At 38.9% G+C, this 20,874-nt stretch overlaps 1 protein-coding gene across 24 annotated transcripts in view; it reads left to right on the top strand.

The window, feature by feature from the left end:
• Positions 1-20,874, top strand: part of MAGI1 (membrane associated guanylate kinase, WW and PDZ domain containing 1) — a 574,001-nt gene that overhangs the window by 481,459 nt on the left and 71,668 nt on the right. For 12 of the 24 annotated variants that reach the window (XM_033131847.1, XM_033131855.1, XM_033131854.1 and 9 more), the window contains 6 exons: positions 2,542-2,577; positions 8,019-8,076; positions 10,495-10,619; positions 12,336-12,428; positions 17,802-17,984; positions 18,547-19,167. In XM_033131847.1, coding sequence (XP_032987738.1) covers positions 2,542-2,577; positions 8,019-8,076; positions 10,495-10,619; positions 12,336-12,428; positions 17,802-17,984; positions 18,547-19,167 — 1,116 coding nt within the window. Of the gene's footprint in view, positions 1-2,538; positions 2,578-8,018; positions 8,077-10,494; positions 10,620-12,335; positions 12,429-17,801; positions 17,985-18,546; positions 19,168-20,874 lie in introns of all 24 variants that reach the window. The other 12 variants (XM_033131836.1, XM_033131846.1, XM_033131845.1 and 9 more) reach the window with 2 other exon arrangements.

Below are 20,874 nucleotides of genomic sequence, written 5' to 3'. Positions count from 1 at the left end.
TATATTCTTTTCGTAGTAGAAATTACGTGTATGTCTGTCTGCCTGTATACACCAGCAGTATAAATATATAACCAGATTGCCAGATTGTTCCACAATGACAAATACAAGTCCCACACTTGCATCTTCTGTTGCCAGTTAGTGCAAAGCTGCCTTGTGTTGTTGTTTATATCATGTCACAAAGAAGAATAACATTTGTTGGTTGCAAAATTGTTCCTGTGTTTCCTTTTCCTCTCTGTAGGTAATAAAAACATGGAAGGTAACAGTATAGCATCATACTTATTTAAAAAATTTTTTTTATTTTCAATTTCCTATCTCAAAAATTGAAAAACTAGTTTGGGATTTTGATTTTCAGAGTATAACTCTTTTTGTCATTTCTATGTATTTCATTCAATTAAGAAGCCTTTGAACTTGCCTTTGAGCTCCAGGCCAATATTTTAATCTGCCTGATCGATCACACCAACTGTCCCAAAGAGACTTTAAACTCAATATGATTAAAACCCAACTAATGATCTTTCCCTCCGAAACCTGGTCTTCTGTGTTTCATATTTCAGTTGAGGGTAAAGTCATGCATACTCAGAAGTCCCCCTTAACCTGTTACTTTTCTTCACACCCATTTTTAACCCCTCTACGAGCTGAGTTTACTTGGCCTCCCAGATACCTTGCAGTCCATTCCCTATTTTCTTCGCCACCTCTACCACCCTCGTCCAGGTCATGCTCCTCTCCCACCTGGACTCTTGCCCACTCTCCTCCTTACGCTGTACTCAGAGCAGTCTTTGAGACTGTGTTATCACTGACCACCCCCTCACACCCTGTTCAGTGGCTGTCTGGTCTGCTCAGTATATGCCAAGTCCTTAGCTTGCCTCTCCAAGCTTGATGTGGTTCAGCCTCTATAGTTCCTCTCATCCTCGCTGCTGTCCACTCTCTGCCCTTCACTCCCACTAGTCCTCATCAAGGTCCTGCTCCAGGCCAGTTAGATGTGCAGTCTGCTCTTGTTAAAATACTTTTAAATTCCACATCTGTTTATATGTGAAGTGTGTTTTAGGAACTTCAGATTACCAGTGATCCCAATAAACAAAAAGCCCTGCTCTTGGAGAGCTTAAATTCTAGACATTTTGTACTTTAGGTCTTTTTGTGAAATTTTTCACATCCTTCAGATTATAACTCAGGGACTATTTCTATGTCCTTATCCCCAGATATGATTAGGTCACTCTGTTATGTGTTTTACTCTAGAAAAGATTGCAGTTTTAGTTTAATTTTTATTTATGTGACTTTGGATTTGTCTCCTCCAAAAGGATAGAGAGATGTCTGATTGTGCTCATTTTGAATCTCTGTCCCCTAGCATAGCGACTGGCACATGGTAGTTCTCATTAAATAATTATTGAGGAAATGAATGAGTGCTCCCAACGACACTATTAAATAATATCCAAGTGGGCATTTTCATGAAAGATTTTATATAAATCATATTCCCTTTTTAAGAAACGATGCCTGTGTCAAAACTTATTGCCAGTTGTAGAGTTTTTAAATGAAGAGTTTACAAGGTGTGTAGGACCATGTTGGTTACTAAAGTCAATAATCGAGTCATTCATTTGTGTATTCATTCATCGATTTGAGAAATGTTTAGTCCCTATCATGTACCCAAACTACACTGGGCACTGAACAACTTACAGTGTGAAAACAGGCTCGGTCCCTGGTTTTGTGGTGCTTCCAGTGACGGGGACAGTCACCTGCTCTGTCGCCGGAGAGGTTTTAAACGTGAAATGATTTGTTGTGTGCTGTCCCGTGTTCTCTCCTTAGCAGTAACAAAACCTTTTACTGACAGCAGGAAGGGGATGGAATGGAAAGGATCTTGACTTGTTTTGCTCACTGAAATTATGGAGAACATTTTCATTCTAATATGCCTGAGCTGTTTGACTTGGAAATCTTATATAAAGTAAACTCTGCCTCCTGTGGGGCAGCCTTCAAGCTTTCCTTCCCTAATGCACATCATCATGAAATAATTCGTCTCTCTAACCCTTTTTAAAGAGACTGAAGTGTAGCTCATTTTACAATCTGCATTCTCAATTTGACCTCACCTCCTATTTTTCAGGCAACAGTATTACTTATAAGTTAAGTAATGCTCTAATTGTGAGTATAATTGTCTTGCTGATTAGAGGCTTATTGAAGGATTAAAAGGACTAATATTGAAAGCTCTAACAGCTTTGTTTGCTTGAAATAAGGTCTGTAATAAGTGACTCTTTACTTAAGAACAGTGAAACCGCAAAGGTATTTATCATCTTTTACAACCAATCAAACCCGATTTCGACATGCAAGGAAATGAGCCCTATAATTACGTTACCAATATCAGCTCTTACCGCTTTGTGATTTACACTGAGGTCTCGAGTTTATTAGCCAAGCCAATGAAATAAGCCACAATGCAGGTAAGGACAAAATAAAGTGATGTGTTTGCTGCTATTTTTCTGAGGGGAATTCCTTTCTTGGTGCTGGTGTCTGAATTTTTCTTTCTCTCTTTTCTGTCTCATTCCTGCTATTCCTTTGGAGAAGAAGGTGTCCACACGGAGGAGCTGGACAGTGAACTAGGTAACGCCTGCCCACCTGCTGCTGCTGCTGATGCATGATTTGCCCTGAATGCTTTTGTCTCCAGTGAATTGCTTAATCTCTCCGTTTCTTTAGTTTGCACTTCTCCAATTATGATTTTCATTCCAGCTTGTCCATGAAAGGTCGTTCTTACCACCCATGTGTCCGACTGCAGGCATCACGCAGAGTTGTAATAAATTGTGTCTACAAAGAAAAGGTCTGAGTGAATTGAGACTAGAACGAGAATTAGCCAATCAGTGCAAGGCATTCTTGTAATTTGAAGATTAAGAAAAACTGAGGTCATAGATGCTTGTCAGGTCCCTTGAACTCTCATATAACAGATCTCAGCCTCATTTTTTTTGTTTGTTTGTTTGGTGTGGGTAGTAATCTACATGGGTAATACAAAAAAGCACAGCAAAAGAAACAAAAACCTACCAGACTAATTTAAGGATCTTTATGCGAGTGACAGCAATATAGTAATTTAAATGATTAACTGAATAGTTAATATCTTTAGTGTGTTGTGTTGTGATTAAGTCATTTGTGACTGTAGTGAATGGCTTGAAAGCCAGATGCTGGGTTCATATATGCCATTTTCCTTAGAGTGTATATATCAATATAAATCAACTCTTGACTACCCTAGCTGTTGTAGTTTAGAAATAATTTACATTAGCAGATAATGCCAACTCTTTTATCTTTGCTATTGGAATATATTGAATTATGTCCCCTGCTAAGTTTAATGTTTTATGTTCCACTTTGAACAATGTTAATAATAGTTTGCATTGCATCTGATGCCTCCACAGGTGGGAAATACAGGTTCTGGCTGATGGCATAAGAAAGCCTGCGTGACTGAAAATTGACCGTAGTACATGTTTTAAATAGAAAATTATTTAATATCAATATGAATTGAACTGTACTGAGATTATTGAATCAACCTAGCATTTTTAAGATTGTCTTAAGAACTGGAAATATAAATATTTAATACAGATTTAATACAGATTATTGTTTTCATTCAATTTTGCTTTTGTTATATAGGTGAAGATAATCATATAACAAAAGAGTTATGATAGAATTTACCTCTCTTTTTCTTAATGTTTGGAACATATCCTGTTGTGATTGGTGGATACGCCAGCAATACTCAATAACTATTGATAGATCTATTTTTAAACATGTTCACTAAGTTGTCTCTTTGTGGTCGTTGCAGTAGGGATGATGTGAGATTCAGCCTGTGTAGTAGAACAATTGGAAACTAATTTTATTTTTTAAAAAGATATCAATCTAGTGATATTGGATAAAGTAATTGAAAAAGATAGAATGAGGTTTTGCAGACATAAGTGCCTTAATCGTTTGCTGAACCAGTTGAAACCAGTCTTTTTACCTGCCTAACATGTGAGTGACCAGTGCTGTCTGGGCAGCTGGGGGACGTAATGCGGCCATGTGCAGGGGCACGGATTTATTTGATTCTGTGGAAGTTGGAATGTTGAAATTCTTAGGGAACAAGTGTCTGTTTTCTTTTTTCCCATGTAACTGTAATATTATGGGAACTTTCCTATGCTGTTACAGACTCTAAAAAATAAGTTGTAATGGCTCACAGCATCCGTTCTCATGAGGGTCATGGCAACAGTCAGGGAGCTGGTGTGGTGAAGTGGAGGAGCCGTCTGTCTCTGGGGTCAGACAGGGCGGCCTGGCCTCCTACCCGGGCTCCCCCACTTACTGGCTTCATTACCTTGGGCAAGTCATTCACCTTCTCTTAGCTTCCCTTTCCTTATCTGTAAAGAGGGGCTGAAAGAGGAGCTCCCGTGGTGCTTGTCAAGGAAACTTCATGTTTGTGCCTTAACATTTGTCCCTGTGATCAGCTCATATTGTTGTTTTTACCAGTTTTATTCTTTATTTCCTAATTCCCTCTTGTTGGACTTTTCAGTACTTCCTGTGGTACTTTTTACCTTTAATACGAGACAGGAGAGAAACACGTACACTGTAGAAATGACCTAATTGTGCCCCTGTGGGTGGAGTAGAGATAGACTCTTGGTTTTTGCTTGCACGTGTCCACTGTGTAAAGAGTGGTGTACGTGCATGTGAACACACACACACACACACACACACACACACACACACACACACACACAGAGACTTTTATTTTGAATTCACTCCAGATTCTATTGACCAGCTCATATGCCCATTTTCTTAACAAGAGGGTCTTAATTTCAAACAACAGCAACTGTCAGGTTTTCAGAGAACAATAATACAATTCCAGATGTGACAGGGAAACCCTCTCTATAATCTGCCTCTGAGAGGCAGGGGCTGTTGGCAGGGATGTTAGACACAGATCATTTGATTATAGAGTCGTCATTTCTGAATTCTGTTGTTTGAGCTGGGTCAGTAGCTCCATTATGCACTTCGGGTTTGCAGAATTCCTCACATCCTCTGCAGACATCTCCCCAGAATTGAAGAGCACTCATAGAACCTTCCTTTGGAATTACAGGGTATTTGTGTGCTGAAACTAACTACGAGAGGTAGAGATGAGGAAACAAGGTTTCCTCCCAACCAAAACTAAGTCACAGCTTTGAAATTTATCTCTGATTATGAACACGACTTTCAATCTGTGTGCTGACAAATCCCTTTTGAAAAGAACTGAGAAGATCTGACTGCTTCATATTTGCTTCTGTGGTGAAAATCTGAGGTTTTCAGAGGCAGGAATAGCAAGCAGATAGACCATACAAATCTGTCCCATTCCTTTTCTGCTTTCCTAGAACAGTTGCCATTTTTGGAGCCTAAGTGCCAGCCAGGTGCTGTGCAAAATGTTTTACAAGCATCCTCACTTAATCTGCAGTCGATCTTTGAGGTAAATTGAAGATATAGATGTGGTCCAAAATGTTAAGTAACTAGCTTAACTCCCGACTTAAGAGGTGGTTCAGTCCCAGGTCTGGGCTACCCCAAAAGGGTCTTAGCTGCCTGAGATCACTGACCGGTTGTACAGTCTGGTTTGATGTCCCGCAGTTGTTAAACAAGGTGGGAGAGGAGTATGGTTCTTCAGGCATCTTCAGAGTGTTTAGTTTAAAAAAAAAAAAAAAAAAGTGTAACGTCATCTTTTTCTGAGCTTCAACATTTTCTTCCATTTTCAGTGTTTTAGAACCAAATGGCAAATTCGAGGACAAACATCTTCCTTTTTTAAATGGATGACCCATTTCTATTTTAAGCATTAGGAGACTAATTCCTGTCAAATTAATCACCACTTTGGAAGTAACATATCTGTCTTTTCAATTTTAAATGAGTTTTAGGTTGAAAAACTAGAAAATTTTTGGAGTTTGTTAATCTGTACCAGAAGATGTGTTTACATTTCCTCAGATCTCCATTAGAGCACTGTGGTGTGGTGTTTGAATTGTCTGCTCAGACGGGGCTCTTGTAATTATCTGTGTGTCTGGTGCCTAGCACACTGTCAGGCAGACAGTCAGAGCTCAATAAATGGTTCACAAATTAATAATAAATGTTTCACAATGGAATGAACTGAATTCTTAATGTTTTTTCTATTGTATCTAAATAGGGCCAAATATTTAAGGTTGCAGGTTTTGAAAATAGGTTTGGTTCATTAAGCATAATGTGGTCAATCCCCTCACACTCACCGGTTCTGCTGCCATGCCAGAACAAATATACAACTGTGCACCAATTTGCATTTTTTTAATCTTCACTTTCCCAACTCTTTGGAAATATTTTCTTGGCTCGTTTTAATTTAAATGGTAATTTCCAGCTTTGTAAGGGGAAACCATTTCCCTGCCATTTGATTTGCCTTAGTCTGCGAGACTGCGTATACAAAGGCCAGGTGGTACCAACATCTGCAAATCGGACCTGTCTTGCATTTTGTTTAGTAGTTTATGTCTCCCAGAATTCAAAAAGTTCTTTCAAACCTGCTGTTTAAAAAAAAAAAAAAAAAATTAGAAAAAAGGGGAAAACCTTGTCTTTTTGTTTGCAAACGTATAACATGGAGCAAAAACCATGAAATTAATGTGCCTTGATGTGCAGCCAAATTTGAGCAAAACAAACTCTCAGCAATTAGCCTGTGTGTGTTTGGGTGCACGTGCATGACTCCATTTTAGCAAGGAAATGTTTGTGGCGTTTGTAAGCCCCGTGCACTGATGAAACGGTCACTATTTGAAAGTAGTGACCACACGATTCCTGGAATTTAAAAAAACATCTAGCATTTCAAAATAAGTGATATCTCAAGCGTTTGTAATATTCCATTCAAGTTGATCTTAATAGCTGTTTCTACACATAATGAGTTACTTTGGAGCACTGTATTATACGAGCTTGCTTTACTTATGTCTGTATCTGGGTGGCTTTCAAATTGAGTGATTATTCTCTGCCTGACAGAATTGTTTAATGACACAAAACACAACCTACCGTGTTTCCCCAAAAATAGCCAATCAGCTCTAATGCATCTTTTGGAGCAAAAAGTAATATAAGACCAGGTCTTATTTTACTATAAGACCTGGTATAATATAATATAATATAATATAATATAATATAATATAATATAATACCAGGTCTTATATTACTTTTTGCTCCAGAAGACGCACTAGAGCAGATTGTCCAACTAGGTCTTATTTTCGGGGAAACAGGGTCGATGCTTCTTTCACCACTTCAAATTATCTGGTGGGCTTTTTCACAGTAGATTCTTGCTGTAACAGAACTCACTGTACCCTTGTTAGTAAAGTTCAAACCTTTGATATGAAGCCTTACAAAGTCAAGTCCAGTAGAGGACAGTTGAGTTTTCAGAAAGGCACATACGTCCCCCAGTGCCATTTTACCACCACATTTAAAGGAATAAAATCTAGTGAGTTCTTGGAGAGTAAGGCCTGTCTTTCTGCTTTCGTAGGTAAACGCTGGTGAAGTAGGATAGGCATGTCCAAATGTAGCAGTTGAGTGATAGACGCATGTAATTTAAAAACCCAAGTCCATCTGGGCGTTTTAATTAGGAACAGGGAGAAAATAAGATGTAAATTTTATTTTATTCCAGGAAGAGCAACAACAGCACTATTGTATTGAAAATGAAAAGAAGCATTAATTTTTATCCTATTTTGCTTTTGTGATGTTAGTCTAGAAGTAAAATGAGAAAACTATAAATATTTAAGATAGGAGCTAGGCGTTCAAAGGCAAATCTTAACTATATTTTTATTAAAATCGAATTTAATAGTTGATTTAGAAAGAACGCCCCCGGGAATGTATTTTATTAGTTTCACTTGCTTGTGTAACATATCAGTAAAGAATTGTTCTTCATGTAGAAAAATACACTGATAAAAGAAAAATAATGCTGTCTTTTCTTTTAGGACACACAGTTTTAATTGGATTTAAGGCATTTTTATGAGTCTTTCTCTTTTAGCCTAACTTGTTGACAATCCCTAGGTTCTTTAAGAATATGCTCTTCTTGTTCTAAATGTTCTTTTATTTTTTAGAACTGCCTGCTGGTTGGGAAAAGATTGAAGACCCTGTCTATGGTGTCTACTATGTAGAGTAAGTGCCTGTTAATCCACACTTTTGTTTGTATCCTATGTAATGATATACATTTATGCTGAACAGCATTAGCCATCATTACAAGGTATAAACTAAATAATAAGAACAATTTTATAATGAAAATATATATGTATATTTTAATGCATGAGAAAATATTCAGAGAATCTGAAGACAGCAAGTTATAAAATGCATGAGGGCTAGAGCTGCGTCTTTTGTTTACTACTGTATTATCAAGGCCCAACCTAGTCCTGGTGAATGGCAGGTACTTAGTAAGTAGTAGTAGAATGAATGAATGCATGAATGAATGGGAAAAGCAAGGATTCAGTAGACCAAATGAGTAGGAGCTATCTTCAAGAGGAGGATGGATGTTTTTGCCTACTTTTTGCCCTGCCCAGGTCTGAACTTCTTCATAATTATTTATTCATTCAGACTTTCTAAAAAGGTCAGACAAATCTCGATAATGTATGAAATGTTGCCAAGATTAAGAAATTGAGAACTAGCCTAACCTGCAAGCTCTTGTATGTCTCTTTGTCTTTCCCTTGCCTGGGGACTATACACTTGGCTCCTGATTTCCATTTTTAAGTGTCTCAAACCCTTATCATCCTCTTTACTGTGTACCTTATTTTAGCATTGGGCATACATTTTGTCCGTTTTAAAAAAAAATTTTTAAAAACTCAAGCAATTAAACATTGAATATATATGCCTCGTATCATTTCCTTTGAAAAAGATGAGGAATAACTAATAAAAGATCCTTTGAAGGAAACAAATGTCATATAATTGTTCTGTCATCATAATTCTAGCTGCCACAATGAAGATCACTGCCAAAGTTTCTGTCCCTCACACTGCTGGCAATGAGAAGTCATCTGTATAATAGATACCCTGGTGATAAGAACATACGATGAAAAAGGCCAGGTCGTAAAATGCTCAGTGTCGTATTGTAAAAAGTTACAAGTTCAATATAGCACGTGTCACATTGCCACCTCTTTATGTAGCAAGAAGGATGAGTGAGGGGAGCATCAGGGAGGCCAGCTCAGTGGTTTCTCTGACCTTCACAAAATAAAATTCCTTTGTGTGCCCTTCAGATCATCTTTCTTGCAGATGAACAGTGGGGTTCTTGCCTATTTGGGGCTCATTTTGAGTTCTCCCTCAGCTAATGTGTGTGTTAAGAGAAAAGGAACAGGTAAGGACAGCTTTAATGCGTGAAGAAACTTGGTTTGAGGGGCCCCTGTTACTTTGCTATACAGTTCTCCTCCCTTTGTTTTTACAGGCCCAGGTGCCTGTTAACATTAGACTCTTCCTTAGCATGAAACTGCCTACAGAGTTAGGAAATACACTAGTAGTCCTGCGATAGGAATCAAGGTAAGTCAGAGTATCCACCTATTTGACGAGCTTGCCTTTAGAAAATAAAGCCTGGCTTTAAAAAGCATTTTGATTCTCAATAATCACAATAGGTATGTTCCCAAACTTCTAGTGAAGTATGATTTTGATGAAGAAAGAAAAAAATACTATTATGTTTACGACTGTTTATATAACGTGTGTATGTACATACACGCACAATAAATAAGGCCGTGACCAAAACCTCTGTATGTGTTCCTATGTATGTATGTGTATGTACATGTGTGGGGTGGGGCAGAGGAGGATGTGTTTGTTTTGCCGTGGCCTTGAGTTTTGGAGCCACCTGAAGTATCTGGGTCTTTGTCACTTTGAGCATGTCATATTTGCTTAGCTTAGTTGCATTTGGAGTCCTTTTGCCCCAAGGCTTATACTTTTAATCCTAACTCCATGTCTGTTGATCAGAATCGTTGACAGATGTTGGTAGTTTCCTTCTTTAACTTTACCATTAGGGTGAATGCTTAAGCTTTGGTGAACTCTGTCATAGAAAGTTATACAGCAGTGTTTAGCATTATATGTTAGAGACAGCAGCACATTTCCACTTTAATCTCATTTTTTAACAATTCTATAATCTGTTTCTTGTTGAATTAAAGCAACTTGCCCTGTCAGGTGATTCCTTAAACATTTGGGAGCCCTGGGATTTGAAAGCAGACAGACCTGAGCTTGCATGCCTCTTTACTGTTGGCTAGCTATATTATGTTAGGTGAGTTATTACTTAACTGCTCAGAAATTTACTTTTTTTAGCCATTAAATATAAATAAAAATAGGACCTAACTCCTGGCATTTATTGGAGATTTTAAAATAACAAGCATGTAAAAGTCACAGCGCAATGCTTGGTACATTGAGCAGTCAATATTGGAAATCATTCATTTTTATTTCTTCTTCCTAACTGCACATTTTGTCACAAGATGGTCAACATCTCAGACCACCTGCTTTGCTCAGTTCTAATCGTGGTACTTGGCCTGATGGGCATTTTGCTTGTGGGATGAAATGTTTCCTAACCATACTATGTGCCTTCTGCTCCAGCCACATCAACAGGAAGACACAGTATGAGAACCCAGTTCTAGAAGCCAAACGGAAGAAGCAGCTTGAGCAGCAGCAGCAGCAGCAGCAGCAGCAGCAGCAGCAGCCACAGCCCCAGCAGCCAGAAGGTTGGCTTCGTCTCCCTCTGTGGGCAGAGCAGCGCAGGGCAAAGCCTGGGCACTGACACCCCCGTGTGGTCAGAATCGGCCTGGGTGATCTCGTCCTTTTGCCATCAGAGGATGTGATGTCTTGGGGGCCCAATACAGAGCAGCTAGAGTTCCCTGCCCTGGGACCCAGACAGCTCAAGTGGGGGCCCAATTCAAAGGCACCAAAATCTTCACTGTAATTTAGAAAGGAGCTGTCTTTAGAGTGGAGAACTTTCTGGTGGTGAAAGAATTCTCTTGCCCCAGCAGCATTTGCACACCACTTTTAGGACTTGAGGAGTTATCGGGTGTGAAACTGACTTTTAATTTTAGGAGTATTTACCTGTAAGCATCACAAAAAAACTAATAACTTGAGTGCTTTGTAAAAATTACAAGTTAAGTCATGCTCTTTGTAAAAATAAGAACAATTCAGGAGAGTAGAACATTCAGTTCTCCCCTGTGCACTCCCAACCCATTCTCAGCGATAAACATTGAGCAGACATTTTCTAGAAATGTACAAATATGCTTATTTTAACAAAAATCAAAGTTACATATATGTTTTGTGACCTGTTTCTCTCACTTGTATATATTTCTTGCACATTTTTCAAAGTTGGTTGTATCACAATTTTTCTTTCCCTAAAGGTCTTAGAAGACAAACGTTTTTTACAAATGGGCAGATAGTAAACCTGGGGGCTTTGTGGTTTGCACAGTCTCTACTACAGCTACTCATCTCTTCCCTTGTGGTGTGAAAGCAGCTCTAGACAATAGTGAACAGTGGGTGTGGGTGTGTCCCGATACAACCTCAGATGTGGACACTGAAGTGTAAACTGTCATGAAATATTTTTTTCATTTTTTTCAACCATTTAAAAGTGTAAAAGCCATTCTTAGCTCACAGGCTATATAAAAATAGGTATTGGGCCCAATCTGGCCTTCTGGCCATAATTTATTTGCCAACCACTGCCATAGACTATATTTGAGGGAGGGAGGGAGCGGGGCGGGTGGGGAGAGAGAGAGAGAATTCACCTGTTTAAAAGTTCTCCTTTCTACCTTAATCTCTGTTCAATTTTTAAAATTGTCTTTTCATATTCTTTCTGAGCCGGTGAAACTGGGTGGTGTTAGAGCAGTAGGGGAATGGGAGGGGGCAGTTACATATGAGTGTGCGGTTGACGGTGTTACCTGAGCTGGAACGAAGTCTACGGTGCATGTCAGAGTCACTCACTGTGAGTTATCTCCGGGCCTCCGAGGGGAACAGGCCTCCAGTAGGACCCAGGAGCATTGGTCATTTGGGTTCAAAGATGATAGGAGCTTAGCAAACTACTAGATTCACCATCACTACCTCAGACAAGCAGGCTGAGCAGCCCCGTGTGTCTCAGTTGCATTTGAGAACTGTCTCCCTCATTGGGCTGGCTTTAGTTGACTCTGTCTTTCCTGGTGTTTTCCACTTGGTCTCACTTTGGACTCTCCAGCCAGAGAGAACTGGAGAGTTATTGGTTATATCACAATATTTCTTTCCCCAAAGATCTTAGAAAAGAGAGACATCCTAAACATAAAGTGGGCTCAAATACCAAATTCTTTTTAAGTTCTCTGCTCCTGGTTTTATTGTTTTGGGCAGTATTATAATGAAGAAGAAGGTGAATCTTAAGGAATTTGAACAGCCATTTGAAGGGAAGACCAGTAAACTCTTGCTTCTCTTTCTCGTAGAGTGGACAGAAGACCATTCGTCGCTTGTGCCTCCTGTTATGCCAGACCGCCCCGCAAGCCACCCAGAGCCGGCCAGAGAAGCTCCACTTCAGGGTAAAGCGTTTTGCCAGTGACATCATAGTTTTAGCTCGGAACTCTAATTTTCCACTTTAAAAAGTAGGATATTGATAAAGAAGAAGTAGTACATGTATACAATGGAATATTACCCAGCCATAAAAAAGAAATGAAATCTTGCCATCTGCAACACCTTAGGTGGACCTAGAGAGTTTTGCTCTGAGTGGAGTAAGTCAGAGAAAGACAAATGCCATGTGATTCCACCTATATGTGGAATCTGAAGAACAAAATAAATGAACAAACAAAACAGAAACAAGCTCATACCGTAGATACCGAGAACATTTTGATGGTTGTCAGAGGGGAGGGGCATGGCAGGGACAGGATGAAAAAGGTAAAGAGATTAAGAAGTACAAATTGGTTGTTACAAACAGTCATGGGGATATAAAGTATAGCACGGAATACAGTCAATAATATTGTAATGACTGTGTATGACTGTGTCGTGTCAGATGGTACTAGATTTATCAGGTGATATCCTCATAAGTTATATAAATGTCTAATCACTATGTTGTGCACCTGAAACTAATACAATATTGCATGTCAACTGTAATTGAAAAATAAAAAAAATATTTAAAGGAGTAGAATCTTGTAACTCCCAACCCATTGCCTTGATAATAAAAACCACAATATTGAAATTCTAAGTATATTGTTAACCAGAATTGTCAAAAACATTAGAAACTTTTCTGTATGAAGTTCTAAAACTATTTGTAATGCTCTAAAGGTAATGACTACTTGTCATTAAGGATCTATCAAGCCTGGGTTTATCAACCTCGGCACAATTAACATTTTGGGCAAGATCCCGTTCTGTGGTGGCAGCCGTCCTGTACAGGGTGGATGACAGCAGCATGCTGGCCTCTGCCCAGCTGGTGCCAGTAAAACCCCTCCCCCAGTTGTGGCAGTCAAAAAACTCCCTGCTGGGGCAAAATGATCCCACAGGTGTGAACCACTGATCTAGATCCATAGAAATTATTGTGTTAAATAAGATAAATTGAAAACTCAGCATTGGCTGTTTCAAGATTCTAGTCAACATATTTGCTTTTAACTAACATTTTCCTGTAAATGTAAAATGATTTGATATTACTGTTTCAAATTCTCATCTCCAGATTCTTGCTGCAGTTTTGGCCTTTATGTATGTTCTACAATGTTTAACTGGGTCTCACTTATTTATATTCAAATAGTTATGAACCCCCCAAAGAGGTCCATTTTGAAAATTGAAAGGTCCCGAATCTTGTTACTTTCAGGCCTCATTACTCTTAAATGATAGAAGTGGTTTTGGTGTTGTTTTTTTTTAATTTGTTTAGTTTTTTTCTTTCAAATAAGAAAAATAGAGCAAACACCATATTTGATAGACTTAGGGAATGTGGCACAGGACAATTAAAATGACTATAAAATTTGTGCTCTCTCCATTTTCGAAGAGATAATAGTTGTGTTAGGTGTAAAAAGATAAATAGAATAATTATTTTCTCTAATTTGACTCCTCCATTATAATTTTCATAAGAAAAAGTTTCCCTGCTAACTGATATTGGCATGAGATTAGTATTAATATCAATTTATGTAAAATTATTTCTGCTGGCTTGGATATACTTTTTTATGGTGATAATGGCTTTGTTAAAGATAGAACAGAGTAGGTAATAACATGATTGTGGCTTCCTCTGTATTTTTTAAATATAAAGTTCCCTCTGCAGCCTTGTGTTGTCTTATTTCCCCGTCTCTTGATACCTTAGCTACACTAACTTTTCAGTTCCTTAACTAGAAAAACTTAGACATGTCTGCGCCTTTGCATATGCTGTTCCCTCTGTTTGCAGCTGTCTTTTCCTCCCACTGTTTGCTTTGCTAACTCCTTCTCATCTCCGGTTATTGCTGGGTTCCTCTGTTAGAGTCACTCTTCCCATCTTATTCTTTTCATTTATAGACTTTAACAGTTTGTAATTAGTGTTTATGTGTGTTCAGCTATTTGACAAGTTTTCTCTTTAGACTTTAGATCCCACAGAGTCAGGAGACTGGGTTTTTTTTTTCTCTGTAAGATCCTCCAAACAGGGCAGAATCCCTTTGATATGTAGTTTTGGCTGAAATTTATTGAGTGAAACAATTATGTATGTGCACATAACATATGTACATACATACATACATGATAAGCAGACCAGCTTCCTTAAAGGATTGTCTTAGAGATTGAATAAATTGAAGCTTTAAAGGTTCAGGTTCTGGGTGCCAAATGCTTAGTGCTGCAACTGAGGGCCAGATGGTATTATCTGTGTTAGAAGCTTCATCTCAGATTCCTTCTTTTTCTAGGCCTTTTTGGTGGTGTTTTCTTTTTTTCTTTGACCCTCTTTGGTCCTGTAGTGGTTTGAGATTTGGAAGAGGCTCACTGAATGATCCCTGGAAACCATTCATGATTCTTACAACCTTTCTACTGTGTAGTCTCCATGCTGATCCTTGCCTTTCAAACAATTATAACTTTGCCTCAGAAAGTACCATTGGACAGCACTGGTCTAGGGTTTCACACAGTCATGCCCAGAACAGTACCAATCTGCAGGGAAGCAGGCACCCCCGGATTATTCAAAAGCAGATTTGGGGGCCCAGACCCAAGAGATCCTGATTTGGTAAATCTAGGGCAGGCCCTAAAAATGAGTACATTTTTACAAAGTTACGCAGGTGATTCTCATACATAAGCAGATCTTACAACCAGCAACTAGTCAGCAGACTAGAATCTCTTAGGAAGTTACGTGCACCACAGGGCTGCAGCAGAGAGCTCCAAATTTCACTGCTTATGGGTAGGAAAGCATTTCTTTTCCAAAGCTGCATTAACTGATGACCCACCCATACTTAAAACATCATAAAATGTGCCTAAATGTGAAACCTTCTGATCTTTTCTCCCTAGTTAAGTGTTGCAAAAGGACGTCAGTGGTGTAATTTCAAAGCTCTGCTCATGTCTGTATTAAGTTGAAAACATTCTAAGCTCAAAATATGCTAATGGTTTTTTAAAAATTCATTCAGATAAACTCCCAGATACATGTTCATGTTTTCTAACTGCCTATAATGAGGGTGAAAAGCTTAAGCACCCACCCACCTCTTTCAGCCTTCTCAAAGACATATTAAATCTCATTTCTGTGTTCTGTTGCACATTCATTCATTAATTCATTCAACACATATTTTTGGAGCACATAAAATGAAACGGGTGGTATTCAACACACTGAATATACGAGCAGAAATCCTCATGGAGTTGACATTCCAGTGGTTTTATGTATGTGCACATGCAGTGCCCTCATGCAAGGGGGTGGAGGAGAGTGAGAAAACACACCAAACCAACAAGGGAGAGGTAAATTGTGTTGGTGTAATAAATGCTAAAGGCAAAAATAAAGCAGGAAAGCAGGATGTTGGAGGATTGCAATTTTTAATGCAGTGGTTAGGGAAAGCCTCACTGAGAAGGTAACGGCTGTTGGTACCTCTACACAAGTGCAGTGTGTTGCCCTTCAAGCTCTCCGAACTCCCTAGCAGCCTCTGCTTCAAGAATGTGGGCTGTTGACATACACCTCAAAGTAAAATCTGGTGTTATCTCGTTTGTCCTCACTTTTGCATCTGATAATTGCCATGGCCGTTGTCTCCCCACAAGCCCTGACTGCAGCTGGCATCACCTTCCTGGTGCCTTGGCAGATGACCTTACATGGTGAATCTGCTACGTTTTTACTTTCTTTAGCCATGGTGACAAGGCTGCAGTTTGTCAAGCTTCCAACCAGCCTTGAGATTGCATTGGAGAGGGGGAGGTTGGTGAGCAGACTTATGACTCTAGGCAATTTAAAAGAGCCTTTTTAGGAGTCAGAAACGTTTGAAATACGCAATTAGAAATTGTATGTGTGCCCAGAGACCTTTTTAAAAAGGTGTTTTAGAATATAGCTAACCAAAAATAACTTTCCTTCCTGGGTGCCAGGTTCTAGTTTGGGGTTACAGGGACTTTTTCTCCTGTTTGTTGTTTGTTCGTTTGTTTTGTTTTTTAATATTTTTGATAGAAAAGAAATAGGGCACAAATGAAAGCTGTGGCAAGGAGCTTAGGAGATAGGAAGTATGATTAATTAGGAGAGTTGAAAGAGTCTAAGCATTGAATTATGTCTACTATTTGAGATAACCAGAGAAATTTCCGTGAGTTTCTCCATTACAATGAACTACCTAGCTAACAAAACCAAAAATAAGGTTTTTGGTTTCTGTACAGCATGTTATTTATGAATGTTACCAAGAAAATTCAATGAAACATTAGGTAGCATTTTTGGAAGTTATTTAGCCACATATATATATATATTTTTTTTTTTAAATAAGACAACTGAATTTGGAGCTATATGGCTCTTGTTAGTAACTATTTCATTTAGGTTTCTATATTTTTGTGTGTGTGTTTTTTTTAATATTCTAAGCCACATGTTCTAAACTATTTTTAAAACAATAAATTTTAACAGTGGACATGTCCAAGCTATTTAAGAAATTCTTAAAAGATGCAAATTAACAGGAAAAATCAGTTGAATTCAGAATTCAATTCGAAGTACAGTGGTATCTATGTTTTCGAACATAATCCATTCCGGAAGACCATTCAAGTTCTGAAACGTTCAAAAACAGAGGCATGGTTTCTCCATAGAAAGTAATTAATTAATCCATTCCAGATCTTTAAAATCAACCCCTAAAACTGCAAATTTAGCATGAATTTTACTATCTAATGATACCATAGATCCATAAAATTTATGGCATTCATAAACCAAAATGTTCGTCAACGGAGACGTTCAAAAACCGAGGTACTACTGTAAAAGCTCTTCATTTTGAAAGCAGTGATTCTACACTTTTATCAAATTAGTTTTTGTGACTATAATATGTTTCTTAGTATTATCTATGTATTTTCAGAATGAGTTTTCTGTTTGATTAACAGCTAAAAATTTTGTTGAATTGGTTTTACAAGTGGAAGCCAAGCCCAAAGCGACACCTTGGAGGCTGTATTGCAAAATATAAAGTATAACAAAACCAAAGACAGAAAGACCCACTCCATTTTCTGGAAGGACCTCATGGCAGCTCAATTGCTGTCAAATGACCTGAACTGAAACCATGGGAGCATGTCAGATGATGAACGTCAATTTAATTCTTCTCTTATATTTTCTTTTGGACCATGCTGACATGAGATAGGTACCGTATTCCCCTCCTTAAACAAAGGAGCCTGGGATCACCCTTATTACTGAAATCAAGAGAGGACTTTCTTAAAACAGCTTTGTGCAAAAATGCCCCAACGCGGGAGCTTGGAGAGTTATCTATAAGTTGCATAATTTCTTACTTAAATCACCTTTTCACTTGTGATAACATTCCTATATTTTTCTTGTTTTAATCTAGGCAAACCCTTTTTTACACGAAACCCTTCTGAGTTGAAAGGCAAGTTTATTCATACAAAGCTGCGGAAAAGCAGTCGTGGCTTTGGCTTCACAGTCGTTGGAGGGGATGAACCTGACGAGTTTCTCCAGATCAAGAGCTTGGTCCTAGACGGTCCTGCTGCATTGGACGGCAAGATGGAAACAGGTAGAGATGCTACATGGTCCAGTGGCATTTCCTGTGTGGTGGGAAAGAATTCTACCCTGGCACCCGAACACGACCAAGCAACAGCATGATTTCATGAATTCAAGAATGTTCTTTAAAAACTTTACGAATGAGCAAGATTCCTCCACGACATAAATGCATTCCCTGGTACAGATGAAAGCCTTTGAAGCCATTTAACTTTGGGGGAGCTGTTACGGTGCTGTTGAGTATAGTAAAGCAGTCCTTTACTAAAAATGTAGATCTGTTTGAATAAATGAATTCTGAACTTGGAATTCCGCAGTGAGAATTTTTTTTAGAAAAAAGTTCCAACGTGCTTTCAATTCTCATTATATTCTTACTGGTAGGGAAGACATTAGATGCTAAAAGAATGCCTTGTAAGCATTTAAAATAAGTAATAGAAACAGTCTCTTTGTGTCCTATGGGACCACCCCCAAATCCAGTTTCAGTTCAGCTTCCTATTGGTAGGATTTTATAATATAATATTGATATAATTTTCTGGGTACTGTTGTTTTTCTTTTAACTCCCAAACTCTTACCTTTTGCAGGAGATGTAATTGTCAGTGTGAACGACACCTGTGTTTTGGGACACACACATGCGCAAGTTGTGAAAATCTTCCAGTCCATTCCCATTGGTGCCAGCGTGGACCTTGAACTCTGCCGAGGTTATCCACTGCCTTTTGACCCAGATGACCCCAATACGAGTTTGGTGACCTCGGTGGCCATTTTGGATAAAGAACCCATTATCGTGAATGGGCAAGAGACCTATGATTCACCAGCTAGTCACAGTAGTAAAACAGGCAAAGTCAATGGCATGAAGGACGCCAGGCCAAGCAGCCCTGCTGATGTGGCTTCAAACGGTTCCCATGGTTACCCCAATGATACTGTCTCTTTGGCTTCTTCCATAGCCACTCAGCCGGAACTCATAACTGTTCATATAGTCAAAGGGCCAATGGGATTTGGTTTTACTATTGCGGACAGTCCTGGTGGTGGCGGCCAAAGAGTGAAACAGATTGTTGACAGTCCAAGGTGCCGAGGCCTGAAAGAAGGAGATCTCATAGTGGAAGTGAATAAGAAGAACGTGCAGGCTCTGACTCACAACCAGGTCGTGGATATGCTGATCGAATGTCCAAAGGGAAGTGAGGTCACATTGCTGGTGCAGCGAGGAGGTACGTAGATTTATTTTGTTCATTGGTTTTGTTTTTTTTAAACTCAATCCATTGTTTAACTTACTGGTCTTTGGGTGGCTATTCGGGGCTTTTTAAAATGTCTACTTTTTAAAGATCATTTTTATTTAAATATTTGGAAATACATTCAAAATGCTTTCTGATTTCTTCAAATGCTAGCATCTTTAGAATAAAGGCTGTGTTTATACATTATGTTACATGTGTGCAGCTAGACTGATACTCTTAAATGTAAATCAAATTGTGTTTTCAATGACCATTAAGATTTTAACACCTGTGTGCAAAATGTGGCTTATGGCCACTCATCTCACTCCTCTCCCTATGCTTTAGCCACCTGGCTTTTTTTTCTAAAGTACCTTTAGTGCTCCAAGCCCTTTCTGTCTCAGGGACTTTGCACCTCCTGTTCCCTCTGCGTGGAATGCTGTATTCCCAGCTCTTCCCTTGGCCTACTCAGCCTCATTCAGGTCTCCTCCTCAGAGAAGGCCTCAGTGATCACTTATCTAACGTAGTCCCCCAACGCCTCCGTGTGATCTCTGTTTCACCCTATTTCTTCATAGCCTCTATTGTGATTATCACAAGTAATTGATTTGTTTATTTATTTGTTTATTTTTGCTGCTTTCTCTTTTCCAGTAGAATATACGATCCGTAAAGCTAGGGCCCATGTCTACATGTTGACGCTATAGTCCCAGCATTTAACACAATACCTGACTCCTGCTAGGTATTCATGAATGAATAGATACTGAATGAATGAATGAATGAATGAATGAATGAATGAACGAATGAATATGTGATTATTTATACTTGTCAGGAACAACAGCTCCACCAATCGTGTTAAAAACATACCTCAACATACCCACAATTCATGGAAGTAGCTAAGGATCTCAGAGAAGTGAGGTATTTATTCTAAATCTCGAGATGTTAACGAGCTCCTTCTTTCTCCTGCCTGCACCCCTGACCCTTGCCTCTCCTGAACTCCCAGCATCTCACACTGAGAAATATTCTCCACACTTCTGAAATGTCTTGCTTCTGGATATGCATTTGTGACTAGTGCTGACTGATCACCTCACACAGTGGGCCTGGGATTGGTGTCCCCTTATCCTTGCCAACATGATTTGTTTTCTGCAGGGCATATTCTGGCCCTCTGGAAAGAGATCAGGAACCAGACTTGTATTTCCTCTTGGTTCCGTTGCAGCAGAAGCGCTCATTTATGTCACAGCAGCCACGTTCTCATGCTCTCATGAAGCTCTGTGTTCTGTGATCAAACCGATTGGGGTCACTGGAAGGAAATTTAAAATTCAGAGCGTTTATCTGTGAATTGAAACCTGAATTGAAATGCTCAACCCTTCTTGAACAGTTATAAAAGCCATTGTGCAGATTTTATTCTTAAAAAATGTTGCCACTGATAAAATTTTGAAGTCTCTTCTTGTGCCTACATCACTTGACTGCATAGATTGTTGTTTAAAGTGACCAAGGTGTAGTTGGGAGTTACTTGAGTATAAGGATGACGGTGACGATGACAATGGTGAAGATGATGATGATGATACCTGGCACTTCTGATAAGTTGGCAATTTACAAAGCACTTTTCACGTGGGCACATGCCTCACATCTCATTTTTACCATGTTCCTGAAAGGTAGGAAGGTGCCAGCCCACAACATGACTGAGATGTTGACCTGCGATCTGTAGTTTCCAGT

Source organism: Rhinolophus ferrumequinum, chromosome 17, assembly GCF_004115265.2.
Source record: "Rhinolophus ferrumequinum isolate MPI-CBG mRhiFer1 chromosome 17, mRhiFer1_v1.p, whole genome shotgun sequence".
NCBI classification, from domain to species: domain Eukaryota; kingdom Metazoa; phylum Chordata; class Mammalia; order Chiroptera; family Rhinolophidae; genus Rhinolophus; species Rhinolophus ferrumequinum.
This window is presented reverse-complemented; position numbering and strand designations above follow the sequence as displayed.